Raw genomic sequence first — 14,184 nt, 5'->3', positions numbered from 1 at the left:
TTTTCTATGGCTCCCTGGACATGTTTTTTCCTTTGACAATGGCTATGTCAAGGCACAAATAGGTAAGAGAGAGCCTGGGGAACCCATCAAAGCTTAAACAAAACCTAAAAATCTTCAGCTTCCAAAGAAGCCGGGTTGTGAGGCGCTACGCTGCCCCTACATGTACACCCACCCTCTCGACTATGCTCTCGACAAAATTAGCCGGCATCCAATTTGCCCTAGCTACAACCTTGCAAATACTATCAGCCTCTCCCCATTACTCGTTACCAAGTACATGTTAGGTTTTATGCTAATAATTATTTTGAGTAATTACCAATAGTATCCACTGCCTTAGGAAATGGGATGGTGTACAACAAACTTGGTTGTAGACTTGAAGTGTACATTTTACACCTAATATCCTTGAGTGTTTACCTAAACAACTCCCAGCCAATGTGTACACTTGCAAGTCTTCATCGACCTCAGAAATGGCTTTGTTTGGGCTTGTGAATTCAAAGGCAAAGGGTATTTGAAGTGGGGTGTATTAGAGCATAGAGAATAAGCTATCCAACTGATTGGCTTCATATGATTTGGAAAGAAAATTATATTCCAAATAATTTTTGCTAAGGACATTCCAAGTTTGTTTTTAACTCATTCTGCTTTATTTCTTTTAGCTTCTTTCTAGTGTTGTCTAATGTTGTCTTTATATTAATAATATTGTAAATAATTATAGATTTTTAATATAGGCCAGGAACATTGGAATTGAAGGCCTACAGTTTTGGTCAACTTTTTTAATTCCAGGCAAATGTCACTGGCTTTTGTTTTGTTTATGTTTGTATTTTGTATGTGTTTTTATGCCAAATAAATAATAATAAAAATAATAATGATAAATTTAAACTCCCTTTTAGTACTTTTCTCCGAAAGACACAAAGACATCTCCCTTACGAGAGTCAAATTAATTTGAACTTTTGTGTGTATCTGCAAGAATTTCATGGAATTTCTTTCACAATATTTGTTTCATCTTCATGTATGTAGATCTTTACTCTTTTATTTTGTCTATTTTGTTTTCATACAGATGGAAATTTCAGTGGATACATGACAACTTTAAACTGATAGAGCTGAGGATGTTATTAGGGGATGGATCAATAAGTTCCAGAGTGGAAAACATTTTGCGATAAAAAGAAAATTATAGGCCTACTTCATACGAAGAGGGAATGTTGTAAAGCCACGATCAACCTTGGACATTACGCAAATGTAGCTAAATATTGTCATATTATTTGGCAACTCAATGGTTTACCTTGCTTGAATTGATGAGAGACACTCCCGACTTCAGGGGAAAAATTATGATTCTGAGGAAGGGACTGTGAGCTACGGAGTAAGAGGGACGGAGATAAAACCAGCAAGATGGGACGAAGCTCGGACGACCACCAGCGAAACCTGCAACGGTTTCACCATAAATCCAAGATCTTGTTGAATACAAGAGAGAGAGATTACCTTCATGATGTCTTGAAACAGTATCATGCAAACAAGTAAGTGTGTAAGATGCCGGACGGTGTCAAAGATCTCCCCTCATAGAACAAAGTTGTCTTGTCCGTGCCAAAATGTTGTATCCTAAATATGGTGATTTAGTTTACAAAATAGAGGGTCTTTAAATTCCCTTTATTATTATTATTTCACACGAGGTTGAAATTGTTTAACTCGCCTAAAAAATAACCCAGATGTCGGACAAAACAAATGTACACAAAAGAAGTACACATGAAGATGTACAAAGTTTTCCTCACAACATTTTCTTGTGAGATACATTGTTTTTGAACTGATACAACAGAACAGGTTTAGCATGACCTCTGTGTAACCATGGAGGAAGGTGTAACTCCAGGCCTGTTACAAAACCCTTTTTATACTTGACAAAAGAAAGAGCAATCAACTCAGCAAAGTAGATATTGATGTCCTGAGGCAGAGTCTCTCCCAAAGGCTTTAAATGACAGCACAAGACACCATGTAAACCATTAAAAGCAGGTGTATCAGCGTAACAAAAGCAGTCAAGTGGAAATGCTTAAAAAGGCAGACTGTGCTCTGAAAGAGCACTTTCTTCTGTCTTATTAAAGTGGGGGCGGGGAGTGGTGAGGGTAAGGACTAACTGGTTTATCCTCAAGAGATTGTCACAAAAAAAAGAAAAACGAAGACAGAAAGACAAGAAAGAGGAGAAAAGGGTAATGAAGTAGTGAACAAGGCAAGCTAAAAAGGGAGACATCTGTGGGAAAAAAGGGAAGGCAAAGACAAGTTGTTAATCATTTTCTTCTTGGAGGTTCTAACCATGGGGCTGCATAAACTGGAGGCGCCTTATCCACTGGTACTTTTCATAAGATTTTCTGTGAAATGAGTTGGTTCTGAGAAACATTACTCGCCATCAATACTCTCAGGCCTGGAATTTCATCTTTGAGAGGGCAAGGCCATTTCATTGGAGAAAACAAATAAAGTATGGGAATCTTTTGAAGTGGTACCATGGCCAAGACCTGGGGTGGATTTCACAAAGGTAGTCCTAACTTAGGACTAGTCCTAGGCAATGCTAAGAGATAGGACCAGTCCTAAGTTAGGATGAGTTACTGGTCCTAACTGGTCCTAACTTGGTCCTAACTTGGTCCTATCTCTTAGCATTGCCTAGGACTAGTCCTAAGTTAGGACTACCTTTGTGAAATCCACCCCAGGGGCAGCATACATGTAGGCCATGGCTCTGTGGCATCTGAGAAATAGACCGATCCAGTAGGCTATGCCCACAACGCATGTGTGAGCAAGAACACGTGGGGCTCTCCAATGCCTTTCTGCACAACTCTGCTACGCGCGCCAAGATACGCGCATGCATGTCAGACCTTAGTGTCGGACCTTCGTTGCGTTGTGATTGGTCAATACGCAATGGGGCGGAGCTTAATGGATCGGTCTATTCCAGGCCTGCTGTACTCCTGCAATGCCTCAAATTATTGGTTCTATTTTTTCCTCCCAGGGACCTAAAGAAACTGATGAAATGCCTCCTGACCGTGTTAGACACTCCGGCCAAACTTGACCTTCTCCTCGAGGTCAGGGGGCTCCTTCCCAAGGTGCACCTTGCCCAGTTTGATTGGCTGGCCCCGTACGCCAAGATGGCGCATCCTGTTATTCTCAGTGGAGGGCAAAGTGGGGGTACCACCACCAACGGCAGTGTTAAGCACATGAGGAAGACGCGAAGCGATGGGTCTGTCATCAGAGGTAAGAGATGTACACAAATTTTATTTAAATTTATGAAGTGGCTCAAGTGCCTACCGGTCAAAATTCTGTTTCAGAGACTGGCACTCATAAATATTTTGTTTAAAAATTAAACTTATATATTTTGTTTTTTTCAAACCAAACAAAGTCTGACCTCTTCAATCATATATAATTTACACGGTTTGCCATTAACCTTTTTCAGTGACAAGCCATAGGCAGCTTTTAGTTTTTACTGGCATGTACGCTTTTCCACTAGTCCATAATTCATTATAGAAAGAGATGCTTTTCAACTTGAACGCTGAACTAGCCAGCCAGACCACTTGGCGAGAATGTTGACTGGTCCTCCTGTGTTTTGAATAGCATTTGAAAACCCTCCCTGAAAACCTCAGGGAAATACATAACATCTCCATTTTCCAGCAGCAACTTAAGACACACCTGTTCATACTTGCTTTCACTACCATTTGAGAATTCCCTCTTCTCCATCTTGACCAGCGCCTTTGAATGGTTTTATACCAGATTTAGTGTGCCTTTGTATTTATGCTATGTTATTATTATTATTACTTGGCCAGTGAATCATTAAAAGAAAAAGGAAGTGCGCTGTGACCAGACTCTTGCAATGATTGTCCTTTAAAATAATACGTTTTAACAGGACCGCCTGTTTCACAGTGGTAATTGCAAACCTCGGGCGGTGTTACTTTATGGTTTGTTTTTTATCGAAGTGACGCATCTGGTGACCTACTTTTAGCTCAGCGTTTTCACAAAGTGGTTAATCTCATAATGCACTGCTTACTGTGACTACATTTTGCATTCTTGTAGACTGCATTGAGTTATTGATTCCTAATAAACTGATTTGCCACTTTGTGACAAAGGCAGCTCATATCACGGATAGTTAGAAATGGCCACTCAGGAACTTAACCTTAAAATTGCTTTTTCAAACTTTGGTCTTTAGAATTTTCAATTTATTCCTGAATTCTCATGACGTTCAATCAAAATAAAATTTCATTTTAGACCTAAGTTTGACTGGTGCAAAAATTAATCCCCTTTGGATTTTACGAGACCTACTTGTTTTTATGTTCGATGACATTGCATGATGTATGTTTCTAATTACTCTCAGTATTGTGAGTAGGCCTATCTAATTAAAGGCAGTGGACACTATTGGTTAAATTACTTAAATAATAATTAGCATAAAACCATACTTGGGAACGCGTAATAGGGAGCTGTTGATAGTACAAAACATTGTGAGAAACAACTCCCTCTGAAGTAACAAAGTTTTTGAGAAAGAAGTAATTTTCAACGAATTTGATTTCAAGACCTCAGATTTAGAATATGAGGTCTCAAAAGCAAGCACTGAAAGCACACAACTTCGTGTGACAAGGGTATTTTTCTGTCATTATTATCTCGCAACTTTAATGACAAGTTTGTTATTTTATGCAAATGTTGAGATACAGCAGGTGAGAAGACTGGTCTTTGACAATTACCAACACTGTCTAGTCTATTTCAGTATCAAATGAAATAATATTGTTTACACCATTTTTATACATGTGAGGTAGAGACCCCTCTTTCTGGCGGACTCTGCATGTACCTATTGAAAAGATGCCAGGCATGATGAATACACACTGCTTACACTAATTACAATTCTGGTTCATCCATTCGTATCAAAGCCTAAAGCAAGTGGGTATTTATTGATTTTAATTCATTGTATGATGGGCAAATAATATCGATCCCATTATACACTATATTCAGCATTGGATGGATCTTTGTAATATTATTGATTGAGTTTCTACTTGTTTACCATACAGTGTTCCAGGGAATTACTCATTTTGTATTCCAAAAAATGTTTTTAGATTACTGAGAAGAGGTTTAAATTTTTCGGGGCGTTAGAATTTTCTGAAAATCTCATTTGAGCACTAGGCTAACATTTTTATGAATGAAGTATTTGTTAAAGCAAACACAAAGGGGATAAAGAAATAGTTAGTTCACAATGTGTCCAAGCAATGTGTTTATTTCTGGTGATGTATGACACTAAAAAATCTGGGATGTACTGAGACTGCATGCAAGCCTTTTGCAGAAATGTTGACAGACATAAAATCTTATCTTATGTGAGAAGTAAACAGGAAGAGTAGGTCTAATAACCTCACGGTCCAGTCTTGGTGCATTTATTTCTTAGTCCAAAACATGGACAACTCAGATTTGATTTAGATTAAATTTTCACTTTTAGACTTAAGTGATTTTGAGGATGCAATTTATACATTAAATCTCTTGATGTATTTCCTAAAAGGTTGTATCCACATTGAGCTGAACACATAGTCACAGACGGTGTTCATGTTTGGTGGGATCAACTGGTGGTACATGAAATAACAAACTTGTCAAAACTTTTTGCTTTTAATATTGTGTGTGTCAGGAGAAAAATAGCAGAAAACCATCACATTTTCAGCAAATTGTAAATGCAATGTCCGCTTGGTTTTAAAGACAATGGTCACTATTGGTAAATGTCAAAGACCATTCTTCTCACTCGGTGTATCTCAACATATGCGTAAATAACAAACCTGTACAAATTTGAGCTCAATCGGTCATCGAAGTTGCGAGATAATAATGAAAGAAAAAAACACCCTTGTCACACGAAGTTGTGTGCTTTCTGATGCTTGATTTTGAGACCTCAAATTCTAAATGTGAGGTCTTGACATCAAATTCGTGAAAAAAAAACTTCTTTCTCGAAAACTACATTACTTCAGAGGGAGCCGTTTCTGGTCATGTTTTATACTATCAACCTCTCCCCGTTACTCGTTACCAAGTATGGTTTTATGATAACAATTATTTTGAGTAATTTTCAATAGTCTCCACTGCCTTTAACAAATGAGATCAGTTGTTGTTGTTTTTGTTTTTGTTGTTGTAGATTTTCAGATTTTACAGTTTTCTCAATTTTTTTAATCTAATTTCAGAGGTAGATATTTCAAAGAAAGAAATGGTTCTCTGTAACTTCACAATTAGATGCTGTCAGACTAAACAACGATGTTTTTTGTCCTTGTGCCAATCCTGTATACTACTTTGAATTGAAGGACTGCATATTACATGTCTACTAATACTAACAGATTAGGGACCTATTAGATTAATGCCTGGTAGCTGCACATACAAAATGAAAATGTGCTACATTACTGATTGGGAAAAAGCCATCAACAGAAAGTTTCCTGTTTCCTTGGCAACAATCAAACACAGAGCACTGGGTAAGTCCCTACATCACTGGCTGCGAAGCAAACCAGGCTGAGAGAGACCTTGTTAAAATTCACTGGAGTGGAACAAGAAATGTCCTTCAACTGGGCTTTATTCTGATTATTCACGCTACAATTGCTGTGGTGTAATGTCAGCATTGTGTTCATAATAATGTATCAAGGTGTCAGAAACTGCATGTACGTTGCTGTAGAGTTATTTGTACTGTACATGTATATGTCTGTCTAGTGAGATTAGGATTTAAGTTGATTGTTGGTGGTCTCATATAATGTAATTTTGGTAAATATTTAGTTCTGAGGAGAAAATTAATAATAAAGTCACCCGTGTTATCATTTGTAAGAAGTGCTGCTGCATAAAAAGTGCCATCAATATGCCCTTTAATTGTCTACAGCTGGAATTTTCTCTATTAATATGATTAATTTATTAATTGATTTATTTATTTATGTAATAAATTATCTTTTTTATGCAAGTTCACTCTCCAAACAAGGCTAAAAGCCACTCTTGGTAAGGGGCTATAACCAGAAGAAAACATTTAAAATAACTGTCGTCAGGCTTCTGATTTGGGTTTTGCCATGGATGGATTGCACTATTGACCAAATTCACCTGACGTCATCATCAGAATAATCTTGGATGTGCCATTTTGGTGGTCAATGTCAACGTGTGTTATTCAGAGAAGTGCGCATTTTAGGCAACGCAGCGTTTACATGTAAACCTATTGACCACCAACAAGGTGAGCGTGGCATCAGTCGCTGCGTGTGATGTGTGTGCAAGGGGTCAATACAAGAATATTGTTTTTGTTATTGTGATAGATAAATACACAATTAACTAAACACAGAATGACCTTGCAACGCTTACTCCTGAGGCTTACTCCTCAAACACTTGACTCCAGATGTCAGTTACCAGGAAACCAGGGTAAAAAATGAAGAACAAAACAAATTGTCAATTATATTGACATTTCTTCTCTTAATTGCACTCATCCAGGTACAAACGGTATCCATGCCAACCCATCCACAGTTGTTCGCATGGTAACCATTGACAAGGACAGCGACACGTTGGGATTCAGCATCTACGGTTGCTCGGAGCACGGCAAGGGAATTTTCATCAACTCCGTGGAGCGGGGCTCAGTTGAAGGTAAGCACTTCATGACAGTGGGATAACGTGCCTCTGAGCAACAGGGATAGTTACATTTTGTTGTTCCTGACCTTGGCAGTATTGTTTGGTCCTGATGTTGGGTATTTTTCTTGTGTCCTTCCCAAGGATGACTTTTTGTATTGCCTGTTCCCTTCCTACACTAATTTGTATTGTTTTCCATGATAATAATTCTGCACGGTTCTCTTTGCTAGCTAGTTGCCCCCCTGGCATCATCTTTGTGCACTTGACCAGGGGGCATGGAGGCAATCTTTTTCATTGCCTCCCTGAAGTTCATATCAGGCATGTTTACTTTCTGCATATTTCTCAACTACAAGTTCAATTTTTTTTTTTATGGCTTGCTTTGCTCCCTTTGGTTGTTGTTGTTTTTTGGTTTTTTTTGCCTTTAAAAAACATACGTTATTCTAAGTTGAAAAATTTTAAATTCAAGTTTGACTTTAGTGGGAGAAATCACTTGCAAAAAAGCGGTATTGCATCTGTTGCCTTATTTAAGTTTTTACACCATTGTTGAAAGTATTGATTTGGTTAATATAGACTTCTTGTCTGCTTCTTGTTTTTTCTTCTTTTTCTGCAGAATCTCTTGGGCTTTGTGCAGGGGACCAGATCCTAGAGGTCAACAACATCGGTTTTGATAACATCACTAGAGGCAGTGCATCAATGGTGCTGCAGGGTAACAGTAGACTTCGCATGAAAGTACAGCACTTGGGAAGAGTGCATGGCAATCGCATGGCGAAAGAAAAAACATCTTGGTAAATAACATTTTCATTTATTTTTATTAATTTTAAAGGTAGGGTCATATATTGATGCATACTCCAAAAATTATTGATATTAATAAAAACTTATTTAGTAATAAACAAGAAGCGCTGTGCAGCTGTGGATAGTAGAAACTATTTTGAGAAAGGATTCCCCTTCGAACTAATATAGTTTTTTTTGTAATTGTTCACCCAAAAACTTGCCAATCTGAGAATGGAATTATACATGAATCGTTTCTCAGACTTGTCAGCGTTGATTGGAAACTCATATGTCCATGGCGTCCATTTGTGAATGCTGCGGCCAGATGAATTGTAGTGCTCTGTTTTTGTGTAAGTACAGCACAACAGATCTGTGCCAATATGTCCGATCCCAATCAAAACATTTATTTAAAGTGTCTTGCAAAAGGTACTGGACACCTTTGTCAAAGACTAGTCTTCTCATTTATATGCATAAAATAACAAACCTGTGAAAATTTAAACTCAATTGGTTGTCGAAGTTGTGAGAGAACAATGGAAGAAAAAACGCCCTGTCGCACAAGTTGTGTGTTTTCAGATGCTTGACCTCAGCTGAGGTCTCAAATTCAATTCAAATATTTTAGTGAGAAATTACTTCTTGCTCAAACTACAATACTTCAGAGGGAGCCGTCTCTCACAAGTTTTTATACTATCAACAGCTTTCCATTGCTCATTACCAAGTAAGTTTTTATTCTAACAATTATTAGGAGTAGTTACCAATAGATCAGTCGGCCAGTTCACCACAAGGAAAAGGTAAAAGAAAATATAAAAAAATGTATCAACCACTTAAATGCTCATTTTCCTGTTTCAAAAACAGGTATGATACAGTGCAGCGGATGATCGTTGCTGGTGAGTTCAATGATGTGGATCCTTCCCACGCTGCCATGGGAGGAACGAGGCTGCTTAGCGGTGGAGACGAGAGACGTGTCATCATCACGCTGTCTTCCAATCGTTGCATTGGGCTCAACATCAGAGGCGGAATGGAATACGGGGTTGGGATCTATGTATCAAAGTATGTTGCACCAATTAAGGGAGAAATATTTTCTTTTTAGCAGTAGTTGCATTGGGGGAAAAGAATATTAATTTAATAATAAGAACAATAATAACCTCTCCTGATGATGACTAGAGCAAGCTAGTCGAAACATGGAGACTGGTCAATTAAGAACTCACTCCGCGGTAGTTTATAACGACCAGTGTAGTATCTTGCCTGGTGTAGTATCTTGCCTGCCAGGAAATGCTCTGGAGTTGTACAAGTTGTCCCTTTTTGTAAACAAAGGTTGTATACAGTTCGATTAGTACACCATGACCAAGCGGTCTAGTGCACCTTACTCAAGTGACCTGTGAATTAAGTCATCAGTGTGTGGGTTTGAATACTGGTCATGGCACATGTAAGACACTACCGTATTTTCCTGCGGATAAGACGCTTGGCGGACAAGGCGCAATAGCCTTGTTTGACCGCATTATTGAGTAAGGATTCTTCACATAAAGACCGTTGATTTGAACTGGACAAGAAGGTATTTTTTATTTCACGCAGTGATCATTAAAAAATATCAATCGTCAGCGGACAAGGCGCACCGAAAGATAAGAAGCACCAATGTTTTTGGGGTAAAACAAAGTTAGATGAGATGCGTCTTATTCGCAGGAAAATATGGTAACCATGATTGCTTCTCTTCACGAGGGGTAAATTGGGAATTGTTAGGGTACAGATAGTTCAGTAGATAGGAGAGCAAGGATGGTTTAAAAGGAGGGTATACCTTAGGTAGTTACTCCAAAAATGAAATACCATAAAAATGTACTCGGTAAGAAGCACTGCAGCTGTTGACAATGTATACAGTATTGAGAAACATTCCCTTTTTAGATAAAGGGATTCAAAAGCATTCCAATCTCAGAAACATTTCATGCAGAAACATATCTCAGATTGTGTATTCTAGTTACGGATTATCTTCCTGCATTTGCTGCCTTGGAAAGATCGAGTTGGTCTTTGAAAAGCATTTGTAACCGTTTGCTATAAAATGCATATGGTTAGAAAGATGATTCAAAAGTAGAATACAATGATCCACACAAATTTGCCTCGAAATTGCAGGGTTTTCCTTTTACTTTGCGAACTAACACGGTCGGCCAGTTATGGGAGTCAAAAAGTTATGGGAGTCAAAAAGTTGACTCCCATAAATGGCCACCATGTATTGACAAGGTAAAAGGAAAACCACGCAATTTCGAGTGATACTTGTGTGGATCATTATATTCTACTTTTAAAATATCTTTCTAATCATATGCATTTTATAACAAATGGTAACAAACGCTTTTCAAAGACCAACTCGACCGATCCAAGGCAACGTGTTCCTTTAGGTATAACCGCTCTAGATTTACGTTGATATCTCAAAAACACTACCGATATGTGTTCGGTGTAGTTCTATTGTATTTATCTATATTGACAAAGGATATTAACAAACAAAAAGCAAATGTTGTACTTTGAAGGAATGAAACAAATGGCCCAGGTGACCAGGATAATGATGGAGTGCTATGAGCATCACTGAGTATCAGATTCTAGCGCTTAAAGAAGCCACTGTTATAAATAATGTTTCTGTTATTTATTGTTCAAGGGTTGACCAAGGGGGTTTAGCAGAGTCCCATGGAATCACCGTTGGGGATCAAATCATCGATGTCAACGGAGTGACCACAGAGAATGCCACACATGCGCAGGCAGTTGAGCTAATACGGAACCAGCGCTGCCTCATCATGACCATCAGGAGTGTTAACCGGTATCCGGCCTACAAGGAACTGTGCAATGATTACGAGTGGCCAGTTAGGGATACTCATCCGAAACGTAAGAAGACAATTCAGCTTTTTATCTAAAAAGGAAAAATTCAGTATTCGAAAAAGACTCTGTTAGGGTCTGATAGGATCAGAACAGTAGGCCTTTTCTTGCATGCAAAACATTGTAGGTCCGTTTGGTTTGTACACCATAGGGTGGCACGGTCGGCTTGCGCATAAAGCGCTAGCCTCTCACTAAGGTGACCCCGGTTCGATTCCCGGTCGGGGCCATATGTGAGTTGAGTTGTGTGGTGGTTCTCTGCTGTGCCGCAAGGGTTTTCCAGACCATCCGGTTTTCCTCCCTCAGGCAAAAATCAAACACTTTCGATCTTGGCTGTGCTCCGTGGTCATAATTGGTTGATGTGGCTGGCAGCTGAAGGCGCCCTTGCATGCCTGCTTCTTGAACACGTTGTAACCGCGTCCTTCGCAATTCAGCTCTAGTTGCGAGTAAGGACGATTAGCCCCCCCAAATTATTATATTAATGAGCAAGAGCGTTGGTCCTTGAGCAAGACACTTTTGGATGGGACATTAAGCCATAGGTCCTATGGGATTGAAAAAGTAGTGGTAAACTCCATTGTAAACCGCCCTTGTTTACAGGTTTCCTCATGCTTGCGAGCCACAGTGAGTATGTTCACTTATGAGGCTTGAAATGAATGGATAAAAAAATATTTTCAAATCAATCACCATAGACTGTGCCTCGTTGATGCAAAAACTGTCAACTTCTCCTAGGTTGTGTGGCTTGTGCAAGGGTGATTTTGCCGCTGTAGGGTCGCTGCAGTTTTATTCAGTCACTAATGGATGTCTAGATGTTTTTCTTGTTTTTTTTTAGGTCGGCACAGTACTTCACCCACCTCAGGTACCAACCCCCTCATCCACAGTGAACTCATCGATGCTATCCCATTGGAGGTCGCTGAGCAGTACACGCAGACGCATGCACATAACGAGAGCCGTGATTGGCTCCCCAATCAGTCAATTACAATGTCGCCGACGCCCATCCCGAAGTCGTCAAGGTCTTCGGTTGCAACGGAGACAGCAACACTCATTCAGGTTGGTGGATATTTGACATTCGAAGCTGCAATGGTTTCACCAAGTTTAAAAAATCATAAACCTTTGAGAAAGGCTGTGTTATGGTTATTTACCACTTTCTCTATTTGTTTTACTGGTTAATTCAGTCGTTGAGAGGTATTCCCCATTTGTCAATAAAACGCAATTACAAAGATTTAAGCAGGCTAGTCGAAACATTGAAAGCAAGTATAAAGAGCTCACTCCGGGGCGGAGTTGAGTTAATTGAGATTTGTGTCTTTGATGATGATGTGTGGGTAGCTTATTTTTCCTCCTGCGGCGACTTGGATGTTATGTATAAAGTTGATATATACACAGGGTGTTACTGTAAACTTCATATACATTTATACCTCACCCGTGCAATGCCTCAAAAACCCATACAAATAAACATTTAAGCAACTTTTATTTACATTATCTTTTTTTCTTCTTTTTTCACAGAAACACATTGCATCCACTGAGACTGGTACCTCCACTGAGCCTCCTGAGCAGACAGCCAGCCAAGCTCAGTCTAGTACCCAGGCTTCTTTGAATCCTGCTTCACCGAATACTGACAAGAGAATCGGCCGTTCACATAGCATGAAATTCCCCGGTGGTAAGCCTGACCATTTTGTGCAAAGATACACAAATCACTGTAAAAAGAACACAAAACATTGGAAGTCATTACTTTCCGTTTCAGAACTGGTGTCTAAGGGAATTCTGTCCCCCGAAGATTCTGAACCCTGGAAATTTTGTCCCCTATATGAGAAATTAACATGTGCTGAAGAAGGTTGGTTGGTTGGTTCGCTTTCAGAAGAAGTTTGTACACAATTCGCATTATGGGAGGCACTACTCTTAGGACAGTAGACTGTGCAAGTTTCAAGCATATTCGAACATTGGGACCCATTTAGGTGCACAAGTTTGTTCTTTCACACTTTAACCCTTTAGCATGCAAACCACCTGCAGCCACCCTGCCTATATCTCTGCATACTGCCAGCAATCGCCCTCGAAGTTTGACAAGTTTTGAGTTCTAAACTTGTGACTAGATGCAGCAAACAGCCGAACATAGAGCGTGAACCTTTTGAGGATGCACTTAAAATCTTTAAGGCAGTCCTCATTTGGCATTGACTTGTGTCTGTGGCCGCATCGTCCTCAAATTGACATGGGGGCGCACTCCTAGAGTCGTCGCCCTCACCTGGTCTTATTCAATCGCTGCTATTCTCAGCTCTCCTACGCTTCTTCCACTCCACTTTGTGACATTGTCTATCCAGAACAATGATCTGATAATAAGATAACTTTCCATGCTGACATACCATCTGTTTTTCCATTATTACTGTTATTATTTGTCATATTTTTTAACTTCACTTTTTTTCTTAGAGAAAGCGCTGCCCTCGTTTGAGACGGACAGCAGTAAGAAGGAGAGCCAAAGAGTTCAGAGGAATCGGACCTTTAGGGAAGTCCTCTTTGGGATGAAGATGAAGAGTAAAGATAAGAAATATAAGGTAGATTCTAAGCAACGAGGAGACAAGAAAGCCACAGTCGGTAAGACACCATGAGACCTTTTATGCTAGCTTCTTATAGATGTGACTGGTAAGAGAATATAGTATTAATTATTATAATATTGAAGTCTTATAAAGCGCACGTGTCTACCAAACAAGGTATTCCAGGCGCTGAGAATGTACAAACTTTCAGAAAAATAGGTTATTGCAGTGATGAGTTCTGAGACCCAATTATTTAGCACCTTATTTTTGTAAGAGTTTACGTGTTACGGCGCCATACAGCAGCCCCCCCCCCCCCTCTTAAAATCTTCCATTAATTTCTGGCTCTAATGATGTTTTTCCGGCCAATTACTAAATGGCTAAATGAGGAATTGGCTTAGTGCAAATTAGTGTTTCTGGTGTATCAATAATTTCTGAAAATGCAAGACGATGGACCTAAGCGTTAACTGGCGCTTCACTGTCTTCGTCCTGACTTTGAATT

At 39.3% G+C, this 14,184-nt stretch overlaps 1 protein-coding gene across 2 annotated transcripts in view; it reads left to right on the top strand.

Annotated features, from left to right (window-relative positions):
- LOC139941251 (uncharacterized) overlaps nucleotides 1–14,184 on the top strand; it is a 32,653-nt gene that overhangs the window by 3,915 nt on the left and 14,554 nt on the right. For both annotated transcript variants that reach the window (XM_071937734.1, XM_071937733.1), the window contains exons 2-10: nucleotides 1,052–1,505; nucleotides 2,975–3,216; nucleotides 7,420–7,569; nucleotides 8,162–8,336; nucleotides 9,172–9,366; nucleotides 10,955–11,178; nucleotides 11,996–12,213; nucleotides 12,667–12,820; nucleotides 13,582–13,746. In XM_071937734.1, coding sequence (XP_071793835.1) covers nucleotides 1,381–1,505; nucleotides 2,975–3,216; nucleotides 7,420–7,569; nucleotides 8,162–8,336; nucleotides 9,172–9,366; nucleotides 10,955–11,178; nucleotides 11,996–12,213; nucleotides 12,667–12,820; nucleotides 13,582–13,746 — 1,648 coding nt within the window. In that variant the 5' untranslated portion in view covers nucleotides 1,052–1,380. The remainder of the gene's footprint in view (nucleotides 1–1,051; nucleotides 1,506–2,974; nucleotides 3,217–7,419; nucleotides 7,570–8,161; nucleotides 8,337–9,171; nucleotides 9,367–10,954; nucleotides 11,179–11,995; nucleotides 12,214–12,666; nucleotides 12,821–13,581; nucleotides 13,747–14,184) is intronic.

The sequence above is a fragment of the Asterias amurensis genome, chromosome 8 (genome assembly GCF_032118995.1).
Source record: "Asterias amurensis chromosome 8, ASM3211899v1".
Taxonomy (NCBI): Eukaryota; Metazoa; Echinodermata; class Asteroidea; order Forcipulatida; family Asteriidae; genus Asterias; species Asterias amurensis.
This window is presented reverse-complemented; position numbering and strand designations above follow the sequence as displayed.